Source organism: Carlito syrichta, unplaced genomic scaffold (assembly GCF_000164805.1).
Source record: "Carlito syrichta isolate Samal-C Ts95f unplaced genomic scaffold, Tarsius_syrichta-2.0.1 Scaffold311991, whole genome shotgun sequence".
In the NCBI taxonomy this organism is placed as follows: domain Eukaryota; kingdom Metazoa; phylum Chordata; class Mammalia; order Primates; family Tarsiidae; genus Carlito; species Carlito syrichta.
Window position 1 is genome coordinate 200994 of NW_007256087.1, and position 14475 is coordinate 215468.

General features: G+C 44.4%; 1 protein-coding gene across 4 annotated transcripts in view; it reads right to left on the reverse strand.

The window, feature by feature from the left end:
* SVOP (SV2 related protein) overlaps window positions 1-14475 on the reverse strand; it is a 100188-nt gene that overhangs the window by 60431 nt on the left and 25282 nt on the right. For all 4 annotated transcript variants that reach the window (XM_008069404.2, XM_008069403.2, XM_008069405.2 and 1 more), the window contains exons 2-5: window positions 10436-10596; window positions 7143-7228; window positions 5048-5146; window positions 360-431 (exon numbers count right to left, since the gene is read on the reverse strand). In XM_008069404.2, coding sequence (XP_008067595.1) covers window positions 360-431; window positions 5048-5146; window positions 7143-7228; window positions 10436-10596 — 418 coding nt within the window. The remainder of the gene's footprint in view (window positions 1-359; window positions 432-5047; window positions 5147-7142; window positions 7229-10435; window positions 10597-14475) is intronic.

Genomic DNA, 14475 nt, shown 5'->3' on the forward strand with positions numbered 1-14475 from the left:
CCACTGGTTTTTCTCTATAAAGCCACTCCCCACCCTTTTCTTTTTCTTTAATAAACTTTTAACCATCAGCAGCTCGTCTCTTCCTTCTCAGCATAGTTACAGCTCAGACTTTGAGAATAGCCTGGGCAACATAGAAGACTTCATCTCTACAAAAAAAAAAAAAAAAAAAAGGTAGCCAGGTGTGGTGGCATGTGCAGGTAGTCCCAGTTACTCAGGAGGCTGAGGTGGGAGGATTGCTCGAACCCAGGAATTCAAGGCTGCAGGGAGCTATCATTGCACCACCACACTCCAGTCTGGGTGACAGAGAAAGACCTCATCTCTTAAAAAATAGAATAAAATAAAAGAACAGGTTGCCTTACTGTTTTCCTGCCATACTGGTCTGAGATGTTTCCCCAGAGTGTGGAGCTGGACATCATGCCTACAAAGACCACCTGTGGGTGCAAAGAAAGATAGTTTCTGTTAGACAGAGCACAGAGCATCACAGAGAAGGGGAATAGCAAACTGAAGCTGTGGCATCACATTCCAGATAAAGATAATGACGTGCAAACTCCATTCTAAGAGCTTCCTGTCACCATGGGAGCCTCCCAACAATCCCACAGGCCTGTGCTATTGTCATCCCACAGGCCTGTGCTATTGTCATCACCGTCCTCCTGATGAGGAAACTGAGACTCAGAGAGCGGTGATCATGTAACTAGGGTCACACAGGTGTCAGTGGTGCTGCCTGGACTGGAATCAAGTAGTCTGGCTCCAGCGCTAGCATTTGACCAGTTTCTCACCATACCAAAGAAATGCCTTGCCTTTCTGCTAAGAAAATATCAAGGTTACAAGACCGTGCTTGGCAGGTATGAAAAAAAAAAACAGGCAGACAGGAGCTGGCAACTGTCAGTAAGAGAAGCCACTCACTGTGTGTCAGGCAAAATCGTTACATTGTTAATCCTTAGACAAACAGCGGATGAGCTGTATGTGATCATACAAAGGTGTATGGGATCCCCTATCAAACAGATGGGGAGACGAGGCCCAGAAAGGGTAAGAAACCTGCTCAGTGTTCCTGAAAAGCAGGGTACAGCCAAGTCTGAGATCCAAGCAGGCTGACGGGAGCCTCACCACTGTGCTTTCCTCTCCCCAAGAGCCACACGCCAGGCTGAGGGCTTTATGCACATAAATCCTCACAGCAGCCCTACCCGAGGTGGGTGCTAGTTTTATCCCCCAGCTACAGATAAGGCTATCCCTCACAGAGGGAAAGGCACGACCTCTGTTCTCTCTGACCCTAAAAGCATTCCTCCTTGGCATGTCCTGGGCCGTGGACCACAGACGGGCATCCACAGAGACATTTCAAGGGAAAAGCAGACACGATCGTTTTAAAGGAATTAATTTCCACGTCCTCCCCCACGGACTCTTTCCTGAGAGCGAGTCAGGGGTCTGCCCTATTCCCTGGCCAACTCTTTCTTTCTCAGCCACCCCTCCCCCACTTCTCATGGTGCGGTCTGACCCACGCAGCTCAAAGGGCGTGGTTTGCCAAGCAAACCCACCAGGATGCCGCTCCAACGCCACCAAGACACACTTACAAATCCTTTTGCAAGTTCGCTAGTTTCCAATACCTTTACTATGATTTTCAACAAAATTGAAGGAGAACCTAAGTATGCTGTCAGCAAAATGAGATCCCTACAAACAATTTTTTTCACGAACCACAGCTGAGCGCTCTTTAGCATAAAACTTGGAAATTGTTTTTAGAAAATCGAGTGGAATTGGTCTACTGAGTTAAAACAAAACCCCTTCCGTTCCTCAAAAGGTTTTTTTTTATATGAACAGAACTTTTCATATTTATATTCATTCATTAAAAATGACAACTAAGAATAGAATTGGCACTGAACCTTGTCCTAACTTTAGGGGCAATCATCCAGGAACATGTAAAATATTGAGACAGGAGGCAGCTAGAGAAAGGCTAAGCAGAAAGACAGGCGCGTCGTCTGGTAACAATGTAGCAAAGTCCCCCCAACCCTCTCAGGCTTTGCATTGCTAAACAAGTTCCCCGTGCAAGCCTCGCAAGTTAGAGCTTAAGTACTCTCTGCTGGGATTGAGAAGCAACCAATCAGCTCGCCATTAGGCCCCTGCCTCCTTCCGATTGGTCCTTAATACTGACTAATCAGAACAGCCAAGTGTGGACCAATCAGCTCACAGCTAGTGCTAGCCAATCGGCTTGGAGTTAGGGCTTTATAAGCACCAGCTATTCCCCCCCCCCCGACTGACAAGTCTTTTGGGTGTCCTGTTTGTGTGGGAGCTTCTCTGTCCTCTCATTAGGTACTGCTTTCTCGTTATTTGGGTATCCCTATCCCACATTGTTACTGGGCATGAGACAAGAACCTCGTCCCTGAGCTGAAGAACTGTGCACCCCAGAGGCTGGCCATTCAGCTGAACCAGAAAAGCCGCTGGAAGGTGAGACTTTGAAGCCTGGGGGCTAGCGTTTGCCAGTCCATTAGAGCCAACACTGCTGGGGGCTAGGCTTATCAGCTCCTTAGACTACCTTCCCTAGCCCGCTTTGCTGGCCAATCCATTGAGCTGACAATTTCCAAGCCCTAGCTGACCTGAGAAATCTGTATCAATATGCTATTGTGTTTAACAATTGTGTATCATAACTAATCACAGCTTGTTTTGATCGCTTGTGTTACTAAAAATTATAATTCAGTGTGGGAGAAAAATTTAGTACTTAAGCTTTCTCTTTTCAGAAAATTAAAAAAGATAACTTGAAATGTATATTATACTCTCACAGGAGTTATGATAGGGTGATGAATGTGATATTTCAAGCATAAGAAAACATTACACTAAGATAAAATTATATGGGAAAATTGAATGGAAATACCAGTTCCAAGAAAAAAAGACGACATATTTCCAAATTCTGAAGAGTTTACTCATGTTACTTTAAAAAACGATGGTAGGTATCAAATAAGTACTTCAATTTTATTGGGCACGTTTTAAAAACTGATAAGATAATTTTATTGAAGTTTTTATGTTTCAACACACTGAAAATGATACCATCTGCAACCCATCATTTTAAAAAAAATTATTTTAATGTAAAGATGTAGCCAGGCTCGGTGGCTCAGCCTGTAATCCCACGCTTTGGGAGGCTGAGGTGAGTGGATTGCCTGAACCCACGGGTTTGAGACCCACCTGGGCAACTTGGCAAGACCTCATCTCTACAATAAATCAAAAAATTAGCTGGGCGTGGTAGTGTTCACCTGTAGTTCCAGCTACTTGGAAGGCTAAGGCGGAAGGATCACCAGAGCCCAGCAGGTTGAGGCTGCGGTGGCCGGGAGCGTGCCACTGCACTCCAGTCTGGGCGACAGAGTGAGACTCCAACTCAAAAAAAAAAAATGTGAGCAGCCTGGCTACTGCATAATTTTTATTCAAGTCTTTTCTAGATTAACCTAGAACAAAAATGTTAGGAGATTACTGTCTTGGGGTAAAGCGCCGCCTTAGTCGTGTGCTACATGATATCCTTGCATCATGAAAGAGTTAACTATCCCCCAAAAGGGAGATGGGACTATTGATAGAACCTCTTTCATAAGATTGAGAGGTAAGGTATGCAAAAAACCTTTAGCACAGAGCCTGGCACAAGATAAGTACCCAATAAATTGCAGATGTTGTGAACCAAAGACAAGAGACCAAAAAGCTCCTGCGTTGCAAAAACAGACCTACAGCTACGGTCTAGGAGCTATCAGTGAGAATGAGGAATGTAAGAAAAAAGCATTCATTGGGTCCATGCTGTGTGTATATTTTGTTGTCCAACTGTAGAAAAATGGGCATTGTCATCCCCATTTTGCACGCTATGAGACAGAGCCATACACCACCCTTGTCAAGGTCACACTTCCAGGAGGTCGCTAAACCACATAAATGCAGGCGTCTGCACAATGAAGATCCTCCCCCGTGAACTGCACGGCCTTGTGCTAATATCACACCAGGCCTTGTTGCTGAGGGCACTCAGGCTGGGGTCCAGATCCGTTATCTACAAACAGCATTCTGGGAAGCATCTCTAATGGGCAGTTACTCCGCTACTGGCTAGGTTTGTGACTTCAAGACAGTGATTTAATCTCTTTGTGGCTCATTTTCCTCACCTAATCATAGTATCTGGCTGACAGGGTTGTGAGGATTAAGGAGCATAGTGCCTATTATACATGTATCCAATGCATGTAAGTCTCTGCACACAAAAGTGCTTGGTAGATCTTAGCTTTTGTGATTATCACTACTGTTCTCCTCTTACCCAACCTGGCCATTCTGCTCTCCTTTATTTATTTTTGAGACAGGGTCTCACTCTGTTGCCCAGGCTGGAGTGCAGTGACACAACTGTAGCTCACCACAGTATCAACCTCCTGGGCTCAAGTCATCCTCCTCCTTCAGCCTCCCAGGTAGCTAGGACTTCAGGTACGCACCACTATACCTAACTGATTTATTTTGGGGGTTTTTTTTGTTGTTTTTTTGCAGAGACAAGGTCTCATTGTGTTGCCCAGCCTGGTCTCGAACTCCTGGGCTCAAGCAATCCTCCAGCCTTGGCCTCCCGGAGTGCCTTATCTCCTCCCACTGTGCCTGGCCTCCTCTCTCTCTTAAAAGGTTGTTGCTGATCCTCCCCTGACAAAAACTGGGTGTTCTGCTGCACTCTCCTTTAAGCTTTAACAAGGAAGCAGCGGCCATTTATTGAACACCTACTCTGTCAGGCACTGTGTTGCTTCCAATACTTACATCACCCTGGGGGACGGAAGGGTTTGTCATCTCCCGTTTGCAGTCAGGAAAAGTGAGACTTCTAAGGATTAGGTGGTGTATGCAGGTGAGTTTCAAGTTCCCAGCAACTGAGCAGGGTATCTGGGACGCCCCACGTCATTGGACCTCTGGGCAGAGTCAGCTGCAAGTCTACCAGGATATGTGAGGAGGGGAGGGGACAGTGTGTCCATCAGGGCTGAATTCTTTTCTGCAGAGCAGTGGGAGAAGGGGGGTGACGCGCAGGACAGCCCAGGGAACCAGAACTGCCCACGACAGAAGGGGAGCTGGGGCCACCTACTGAGGTCAGCAGTGCCACCTGCCAGCTGGGAAGCCTCCACTCGCAGTGCAGCTGCGGTGCCAGGATGCTGAGGATCATCATCTCCATGGCGTCGGCCATCTATAGAGAGGAAGGACACGCATGAGGCCTGGGGTCGCTGTGCGGGGATGGCTAGCCAGGCCCATGGCCCCAGGGAGAGGGCGCAGCACACCCATCTTCTATGCCCCGCTAATCACCGCACCCATATCAAATCAAAGTCCTGGTAGCTAAAGCTGTGTGTGATCATGCGAGAATTGACACATAGACATTTCACATTGTTTCTATGGGAGTGTTTTGAAAAATATGGGCACATCCCCAATTGAAATGGGAAAACACCGTATTTCTAAAATCTGAGGAAAAGAAAAACGCTTCAAAAAATAATAATGAGGCCCGGTGCGGTGGCTCATGCCTGTATTCCTATCACTTTGGGAGGCTAAGGCGGGAAGATTGCTTGAACCCAGGAGTTTGAGACCAGCCTAGGTAACATAGTGACACCTGTTTTTTTTATGCCTAAAAAATAAAAAATTAGCTGAGTGAGTCTGTAGTCCCAGCCACTCGGGAGGCTGAGGTGGAAGGATCGCCTGAGCCCAGGAGATTGAGGCTGCAGTAAACTGTGATAACACCACTGCACTCCAGCCAGGGTGACAGAGTGAGGCTCCAGGTCAAAAAATAGAGTCCCATTCTGTTGCTCAGGCTGGAGTGCTGTGGCAAGATCATAACTCACCAAACTTCAAATTTCTGGGTTCAAGCAATCCTCCCACACAGCTAGGACCACAGTCTTGTGCCACCACACCTGGCAATTTTTTTAAAAAAAAACAATTGTTTGTAGAGGCAGGGTCTCCTTATATTGTCCAGCTGGTCTCAAACTCCTGGATTCAAGCAATCCTCCCACCTTGGCTCCCCAAAACACTGGGATTGCAAGTGCAAGCCACTAGGCTCAGAGGGAAGGGAAAAACATTCTTATAAAGGTAGAGAGACACCTTTTCTTTTTAGAGCATTTGAAGACTAGTTTATCTTTGATTTATAGGTCATTTGTTCGTGTAGAATTGTCGTACATTTAACAAGTGCAACCTTTTTTTTTTTTTTTTTTAGTTGGAGTCTCACTCTGTGGCCCAGAATGGAGTGCAGTGGCCGCTCCCGGCCACCGCAGCCTCGACCTGCTGGGCTCTGGCGATCCTTCCACCTCAGCCTTCCAAGCAGCCGGAATTACAGGCATGCGCTACCACGCCCGGCTGATTTTTTGATTTATTGTAGAGGTGAGGTCTCGCTGCCCAGGTGGGTCTTGAACCTGCGGGCTCAGGCAATCCACTCACCTCAGCCTCCCAAAGGCGCAGGATTACAGGCTGAGCCACTGAGCCCGGCCAACGCTTCTCAGCCTTTTGGCCAAGATCAAGTGTAGTATCTGTTCTTATCAGTTTAAAGTGCAACCTTTTAACACATTGAAACATACTAGGAAGCCCCAGAAATTAAACACTGTGGTAATTTACTGGATTAGACAGGACGATAGAACAGAGTACAGAAGAAACACTCTCATGCAGTAGTGAGAACATGATGTACATTACAGGCAGCTTTTCTAATTACTGGGGGAAATGTTGTGGGGAAATTAACGATCCATTCAGATGGATCGGATCCATTAAGAAAAATATAGTGGTAAGATAGCTGTCTTACACCATTCACAAAAATCAGTCTAAGTTGTGTTAAAGGTTTGCCATAGCTACATAAGGGGATTTAACAAGGAATTGTGAGGGTCCTGGAGCAGAAGGCAGATTTTAAATCTGTATGTGTTTTTGTCAGGAGAGCTCCACAGCTGACATCCATAATCTCATAGTAAACCTGAGCCCCAAAGGGTTAAGAACCACTTAATTAGCTACATGCCTCCTTGAGGGCAATCACCCAATTATCAGAGACCCCGATTATCACCACTTATAACTCCACAAACATTTTGTTCATCGGAATTCAAGCAAAGGTTCTGTAAAGAAGCAAGTGTCCTTCCTTGTGGACCATAGAAACCCAACTGAGCAGCATGGGGGCTTCTTGGAAGCTGCATGTGAGGCCATTGCTCCCTAGAAATACTTGCCCAAGCCAAGCCGGTGAGAACTGACAGCTTCCACTGAAATTTTCCAAACCCAATGGCTTCCACTGCATCTTCCACCATGAAAGTATCTGGGAAGGAAAAAGAGGGGGTAAGGAAGAAATCCTGAGTACCTCACGGTTGTCCTAGCACAAGGATGTCTGGAGTAGGCCCCAGCCAAGCTAATTAAAGCACATGGTGCTTCTAGAACTCATCCTAGAAAAATATCCCAGTGTGAAGACATATCTTGCTACTGCAACATTTTATACAAAAGGGAAAACTAGACAATCCAGAATGTCTATCAACAAGGGGCTGGTTGAATAAGTCATGACATAGATTATACATTATTACATATCCACATTATGAAATATGACCCAACTGCTAAAAAGAATGCAAATATAGAAAGATGTATATAATATATTACTAATTAATATTTTTGGGAGGTGGTGTTGGAGTCTCACTCTGTTGCTCAGGCTGGAGTGCAGTGGCACGCTCACGGCTCACCGCAGCCTCAACCTCCTGGGCTCAGGTGATCCTTCTGCTTCAGCGTCCCAAATAGCTGGCACTACAGGCACACACTGTCGGGCCAGCTAATTTATTTTATTTATTTTTTTGTAGAGACAAAGTCTTGCTATGTTGTCTAGGCTGGTCTTGAATTCCTGGGTTCAAGCAATCCTCTAGCCTTAGCCTCCCAAGTTGCTAGGATTACAGGTATGAGCCACTGCACTCAGCAAAATTTTAAAACAAGATAAAGTATATATTATGGTTCTATATTTGGAAATGTATGCACATGTGTTCATATATGTGTGTCTATGCTATACAGTCATAGACTATGTACAAGGCTTTGATTTTTTTTTAAGTTTAAAATACTTTTGGAGACAGGGCCTTGCTATATTGTCCAGGCTGGACTCAAACTCCTGGGCTCAAGTGATTCTCTCACCTCAGCCTCTCAAGCAGCTGGAATTACAAGTATACACCACTATACCCAGCTTGAGGTTTTAAATTATTGAGGTTTTATTTTTGTTGTCTTGGAGAGAGGAAAGAAGAAATCATATGAAACTTTAACTTTTTTCCTTTTATAATGTATTACTTCCATAGCCAGAAAAGTGTAAATACTTTTAAAAAGAAGAATTCCCTCTGCACTCGGATGGAAAGATGTGCACACTGTGTCATTAAGCGAAAAAGGCAAGTTGTGGAGAGGCAGAAACAGAAGAACTGTCTTCAGATAAAATTAGATATACGTGTGTGCACACCATGCAGAGGAAGTGAGACTGAGTGGACATCTTTCAAGCAGGGTTGAAAGGGGTCATCATTGAGAACAACACTCACCTTCCTACTTTGAACATTTCCATACTGACTGGCTGTTTTCCAAATAAACAAGTGTTATTTTTATGCTCAGAAAAAATATGGATATGACATATAAGCTAATAAGTGTTTTGAAAAATACTAAAATACTAAAGCTGAGCTGTATCTGGGAACAACTCGTGGAATCTGAGCCAAGTGGAGCTGGTTAACAGTGTTATGCCAGAAAAAAAAAACAAAGAACAGTGCTGCACCGATGTTAATTTTTTGGTTCTGACAAAGGTACCATGGTCAACAGGTGGAGGCCGCAGGGAGTGGGGTGATACATGGTGTATGGGAACTCTGTTTTAGCTGCAACTTTTCTGCAAATCTAAAATGATTCCGAATTAAAAAGTTAATCGAAGAATAAAAATACTAAAGGAGAATGCTGGTGGCCCTCCCATGGACAGCCTCCAAGGCTCTCATCAGCTTGTGTGCTGATGTTCATTGTCTTTTTGGAATTTCAACCATGGGCCTTCCCATGTCAGTCATAATTTTCCCCAGAAGCATGAGCTGGTGTTTATCACATTAGCAGGTTCTAATTTTCTTCAGCAAAAATGTCATCAAGAATAAGAACAGTAAGAACAATATTTAAACATTTTTAAAGGTATATAAATAAAAATTGAAATTAAAAAAGAAAAACAAGGGTGCAGTGGCTCGTGCTTGTAATCCCAGAATTTTGGGAGGCTGAGGTGAGAGGACTGCTTGAGCCCGTGAGTTTGAGACCAGTCTGGGCAATATAGTGAGATCTCATCTCTCAGATAGATAGATAGATAGATAAATGAAAATTTAAAAGAACACTATTATGATGCACTTACTAACTGCTCACTACACCCCAGGCACTGCACTAAGAGCTAGATGTGCAGTATCTCATCAAATCCCCATCACAACCCTGTAAGTGAAGGCCTAATATTAGCCCCATTTTGCAGAGGAGGACCTGGATTTGCCCCATGTTGTACAGCTGGCACTTTGTGGAGCTGGGAGTTGAGCCAAGATCAGCCTGGGAGTCAGACCTCAGCTCCTAACCACAGACCCATCTCTTCCTCCTCAGTCATTGCCACTGTGTCCCTGCCAACATCAGGTCTTGGGCTCAAGTCATTGGTCCTCTCCTCTACTGGGAATCTGGGCCTTTCAGGAATGCATGGATTGTTTTCACCATCAGCATCAGGTTGTGAGGGGAGTCTGAGACAGGTCCCACAGTACCGCCTCGGGTCCCATATTTGACGAGATCTACTCAGAGGCAGCACAAGGTCTTGGGTACAAATGGGAGCTCTTGGACCAGACTGCCAGGGTATAAATCCAGCTTGGCTAATTTCTGACTCAACAATCCTGGACGAGATATTTAACCCTTCTCTATCTCAGTTTCCTCAACTGCAAGTTGGGGAAGATGATGGTACTAGATCTAGCTGGAGCTGTTGTGAGGATTAATGGGTGATACATGCAAAGTGTTGACCATAGTGCCTGGCGCAGAGTAAATCCTCAGCCAATGTCAGCTGTTCCCATATCACTGTCATTGTCGCTGTGACCATCACCGCTATCATCACAACCAATATTATCACCACCATTGTCAGTATGCTGTCACCACCAGCATCACTATCACCACCATCAGTATCACCATCACTGTTACCACCATCACCATCATCATTGCCACTATGACCACCACCGTCCTCACCACCATCATCACTGTCATCCTTACATCATCATCATCGTTGCTGCTGCCATCTTTAGCCAAGTGTTATGCAAAGATGCTGAGGGGGAGAGGTTGTGGTATAACCTTGCTGGCTGGAGTAAGCCAGGTGGGCCCAGCCCACACTTCCAATATAACCCCTGGGCTCTCTGGGGCCCCCAGTTGCTCCTTCATGAAACCCATCTGAGATTGCTCCCTGGGAAGGCAGCCCTGGTACCTCAGAGCCCCTGGAGGTGGCCCAGGCTGATGCCCCCACTGCAGGCCCCCTTACCATCGGTGGGATTGGCAAACTCCTTAGGCACAGCTGCCCCATCATCCAGCTCAACGGCCTCTAGGCCTGCGCGGACCCCTTCAATCTGGACCTCATGTTCTCCTGAAGCCGTGTCGTCCTCGGACCTTGCACTCTCACCCGTACGACGGAATTTCACCACCCTAGAGGAAAGAGCAAATGTGGTCACGAAGGCTAGAACTTCCCTTCAGTGGCCTTGCGGCATAGCCCTAGCACCCAAGACAGATGAAGTACATTTTCTTATGGTTTGGAGAATTGATAGATGGGGCTTGGCATTTCTACCAAGTTGGGCTGGGGTTGAGGGGGGGAGAGTAACAACTTTGAGAGTTAGATATACCACATACAACTGGGCAGGTTGGGCACTGTACATTCCAGTACAGTAGCACATTCCATGGCAGGCTATGTGATTGAGGCCATATTTGTTCTAGACCTGAATGCTGTTTGCAAGGGTATTTGTTTCAGAATTTAGGCTCATCTGTCTGTGTCTAACAAAAGTAATAATTTGGTCATCTAAAGGTCACATTAGACCCACAAAATGTTGCCCATATAGTATTTTTTACAAATTTAAAGTGGATACCAAAATCTTTAAATTGTGAGGATTCACATAAAAATCCAGAATCCCCATGTCTCTTGTAAAGGTAGAGTAAGTATCCAGCCATCAGGTGCCCACGTTCCTGCCCTGGAATTGTGGCCAGGTCAGGGCAATGGTGCCCTGAGACAGGATATGCACTCCACAGTTGACCACCACCTCCTCTTCTCCAAATTTTCTCCAGGCCCGAGGGTCTTTTGCCTCTTATTATTACACTTGTTCTTGGCACAAGGCCCCATTCATCTGGCCCCATAGGCATTTGAGTTTGAGAACACATGAAGCCCACTTTTATGGCCCGTGTTTCCTTCAAAGGATGCTGTTTCTTGTTATTCTGGGAGAAACCTTGGTTTCCCTGAGTAGTAGCTATTTCATCCGGGACTCAAAAGTAAATCTGCCTGTCTCCTGATTTTCTCACTCCCAAACTCAAAACTCCGGCTTTCTGCCAGCCCTGCCGAGGGTCTAGGGGCTGCAGCACCGATGGGACAGATGTGTTCTGTCCTCACAGCCTGACAAGGGGACAGAGGCACTAATGTGTAAGTCATTTCCATCAGGACTTTGCAAGAAGTCTGGGTTGTCATGAATGTGAATGGCAGAGGAGCCACGTGTGTGCTCAACCAGAGGGCAAATTTGCCCCATGTTTTAAAAAGGCGAAAGAAAGAAATATCTAAGCACAGAACATTGCTGTTATTAACTATTGCCTTATTTCATATATTTCTCCAAAGAATAACTGGGGCTCTAGCAAAGAAAGGGTAAATCTTTGGATTTCAGAAGCAGGGAGAACACACCCTGCTTGTGAAGTTCTAGAAGAAGAAAGACCGATTAAATCACAGCAGCTTTGTAAACACCTGAAACTGCACACCCTGGCAACACCGGACTTGGAAAACCCAAGCTGTCCAGCTTGTCTTGGCTGGGAATGCAGGGCCCAGCGCTGGATTTGCAGGCAGACCAGTGGGGTCTGAAACCTGCTGCTGGCATGTCATCCATCTATCACCATCACCATCCAGTAATCTCGAACTTGTGCCCCACACAAGTCCTAGCTGATGTTTTCTGTGCACTTAATCTACACAGCACCCTGAGTTGCTATTATTATCACCTATTTTACAGACAAGAAAACTGAGGCCCCAGAAGTCACATGACTGCCCACAGTCCCATAGCTAATGAGGCATGGAGCCAGGATTCAGCCTCAAGTCTATCTGACTCAAAACCTTGGGGGTACTGGCCAACAAAAGGATACCACCTCTCCAAGCCCTTCCACTGCTCCCCATTTACTCTGATTTTTTTCACTGAAGCATTTTATTTTATTTCAAGCATATACAACTAGAGAATTGTCTCAATGAGAGACATGCCTTTATTTCTACTGTCCAGCTTAAGAACTAAACCCCACTATTGGGTTGAACCATATGAAACTGCCATCATTCGGCCACCATTCGGTTGAAGCCACCATGTCACCTCTCCTCACATCTTCACAGGTAGCACTCTTCCTTGAACAGGGGTTTCTGTGCCTCATTATTTGATTTACTGCTTAAAATAGCCCCCAGAGGTGAGAACTGCTTTCAATCCCATTGGGTAGGATAAAGATAAAGTCACTCTGAGCCTCAGTTGATATCTTCTATAAATTGGGTATAATAATTGTGTCATAAATCAAGTTCCCTAGAGGAAGAGCTTGTAATGAAGTTTATTTGTTTATCTTGCTAAAATACATGCAATGTGACATTTGCCATTTTAACCATTTTTAAGTGTACAACTCAGTGACATTAAGTACATGTTCATGGTTGTGAAACCATCACCACTCTCCATCTCCAGAACTTTCTCATCTTTGCCAGCTGCAACTCTGTGCCCATAAAAACCAACTCCCCATTTCCCCCTACCCAGCCCCTGGCAATCACCATTTCTACTTTCTGTCTCTGTGAATTTGACTACTCTAGGGACCTGCCACACCTCATATACATACAGTACCTGTCCTTTTGCAACTGGCTTGTTTCACTTAGCATGATGTCCTCAGGGTTCAGCCATGTTGCAAGTGTCAGAATGTCCTTCCTTTTTAAGGCTGAATAATATTCCATTGTATAGATAAAGCAATCACATTTTGTTTATCATCAGTTGATTGACACAGATTGTTTCCATGTTTGGGGTATTGTGATAATGCTGTCATGAACATGAGTATACAAATATCTATTTGAGGTCCTGCTTTTTCCTCTTCTGGTTATACACTCAAAAGTAGAATTGCTGGATGAGATGGTAACTTACATTTAATTTTCTGAGGAATTATCATATCATTTTCTCTCTCTTTTTTTGCTCTTCACCCGTATGCTTTATTGAGTTGAAAAATAAAATGCTGGCACTCATCGCAAAAATCAGGTAAGATAAATGAAATTCTGAAGCCAAATAGTTTCCATGTAGGAAATATACAGAGTTATCAAAGAATACCTCAAAATAAAAAATAAGAACAAAATTTCATAGAGGGCTTCTGTCAAATCTTCAAAGAGTGTCAATCTGAACACTAATTAAATTTTCCAAGAGCAAAGAAAAAGATAACTTCTGCAAAATGTTCACTTTATATTTTACTTTATATTTCATTTTATATCTTTATATTTTACTTATGTCTGTCAATGCAAAGTTTCTACATCAAATATTAGCAAATATTCAATACCAAACGAAAAATACTTCACCATGACCAAAGGAGATTTATTCCAGAAATGTAAGGATGATTCAATATTTTAAAATGATCATTATAATTCATATTTTTTTTAAAAACTATTTGTAATTATTAAAGGGACACAATAGTTTAATGTATTTATAGGATATGTATGATGTTTTGATACTGACATATGGTGTGTAATGATCAAATTAGGGTAATTGTTATCCATTACCTCAAGCATGTATAATTTCTTTGTGCTAGAAACATTCCGATCTCATTCTTTTAGTTATTTAAAATAGATGAGCCATATTGTTTTTCTAAGGTAGCTGCCACACGTCATATTCCCACCAGCTGTGCACCAAGATTCCAATTTCTCCAACCCTTGCTAATACTCGTCATTTTCCATTTGTTTGATGCAGCTATCCTGTTTTGACTGGCACTTCAATAATAGTAAGCGACTTTTTCATGTGCTTATTGGCACTTTGTATATCTTCTTTAGTGAAATGTCCATTTAAGTCCTTTGCCCATGTTTACTTGTTTGTTTGCTTTCAAGTTGGGAGTCTCACTATGTCACCCAGGCTGGAATGCAGTGGCACAGTCATGGCTACCGCAGTATCAACTTGCTGGGCTCAGGTGACCCTTCTACTTCAGCCCCTCTTGGTAGCTGGGACTACAGGCACACACCACTGTGCCTGGCTAAATTTTTTGATATTTTTGTAGAGACAAGGTCTTGCTGTGTTGCCCAGTCTTGGACTCCTGGGCTCAAGCAATCCTTCTGCCTCAGCCTTCCAAAGT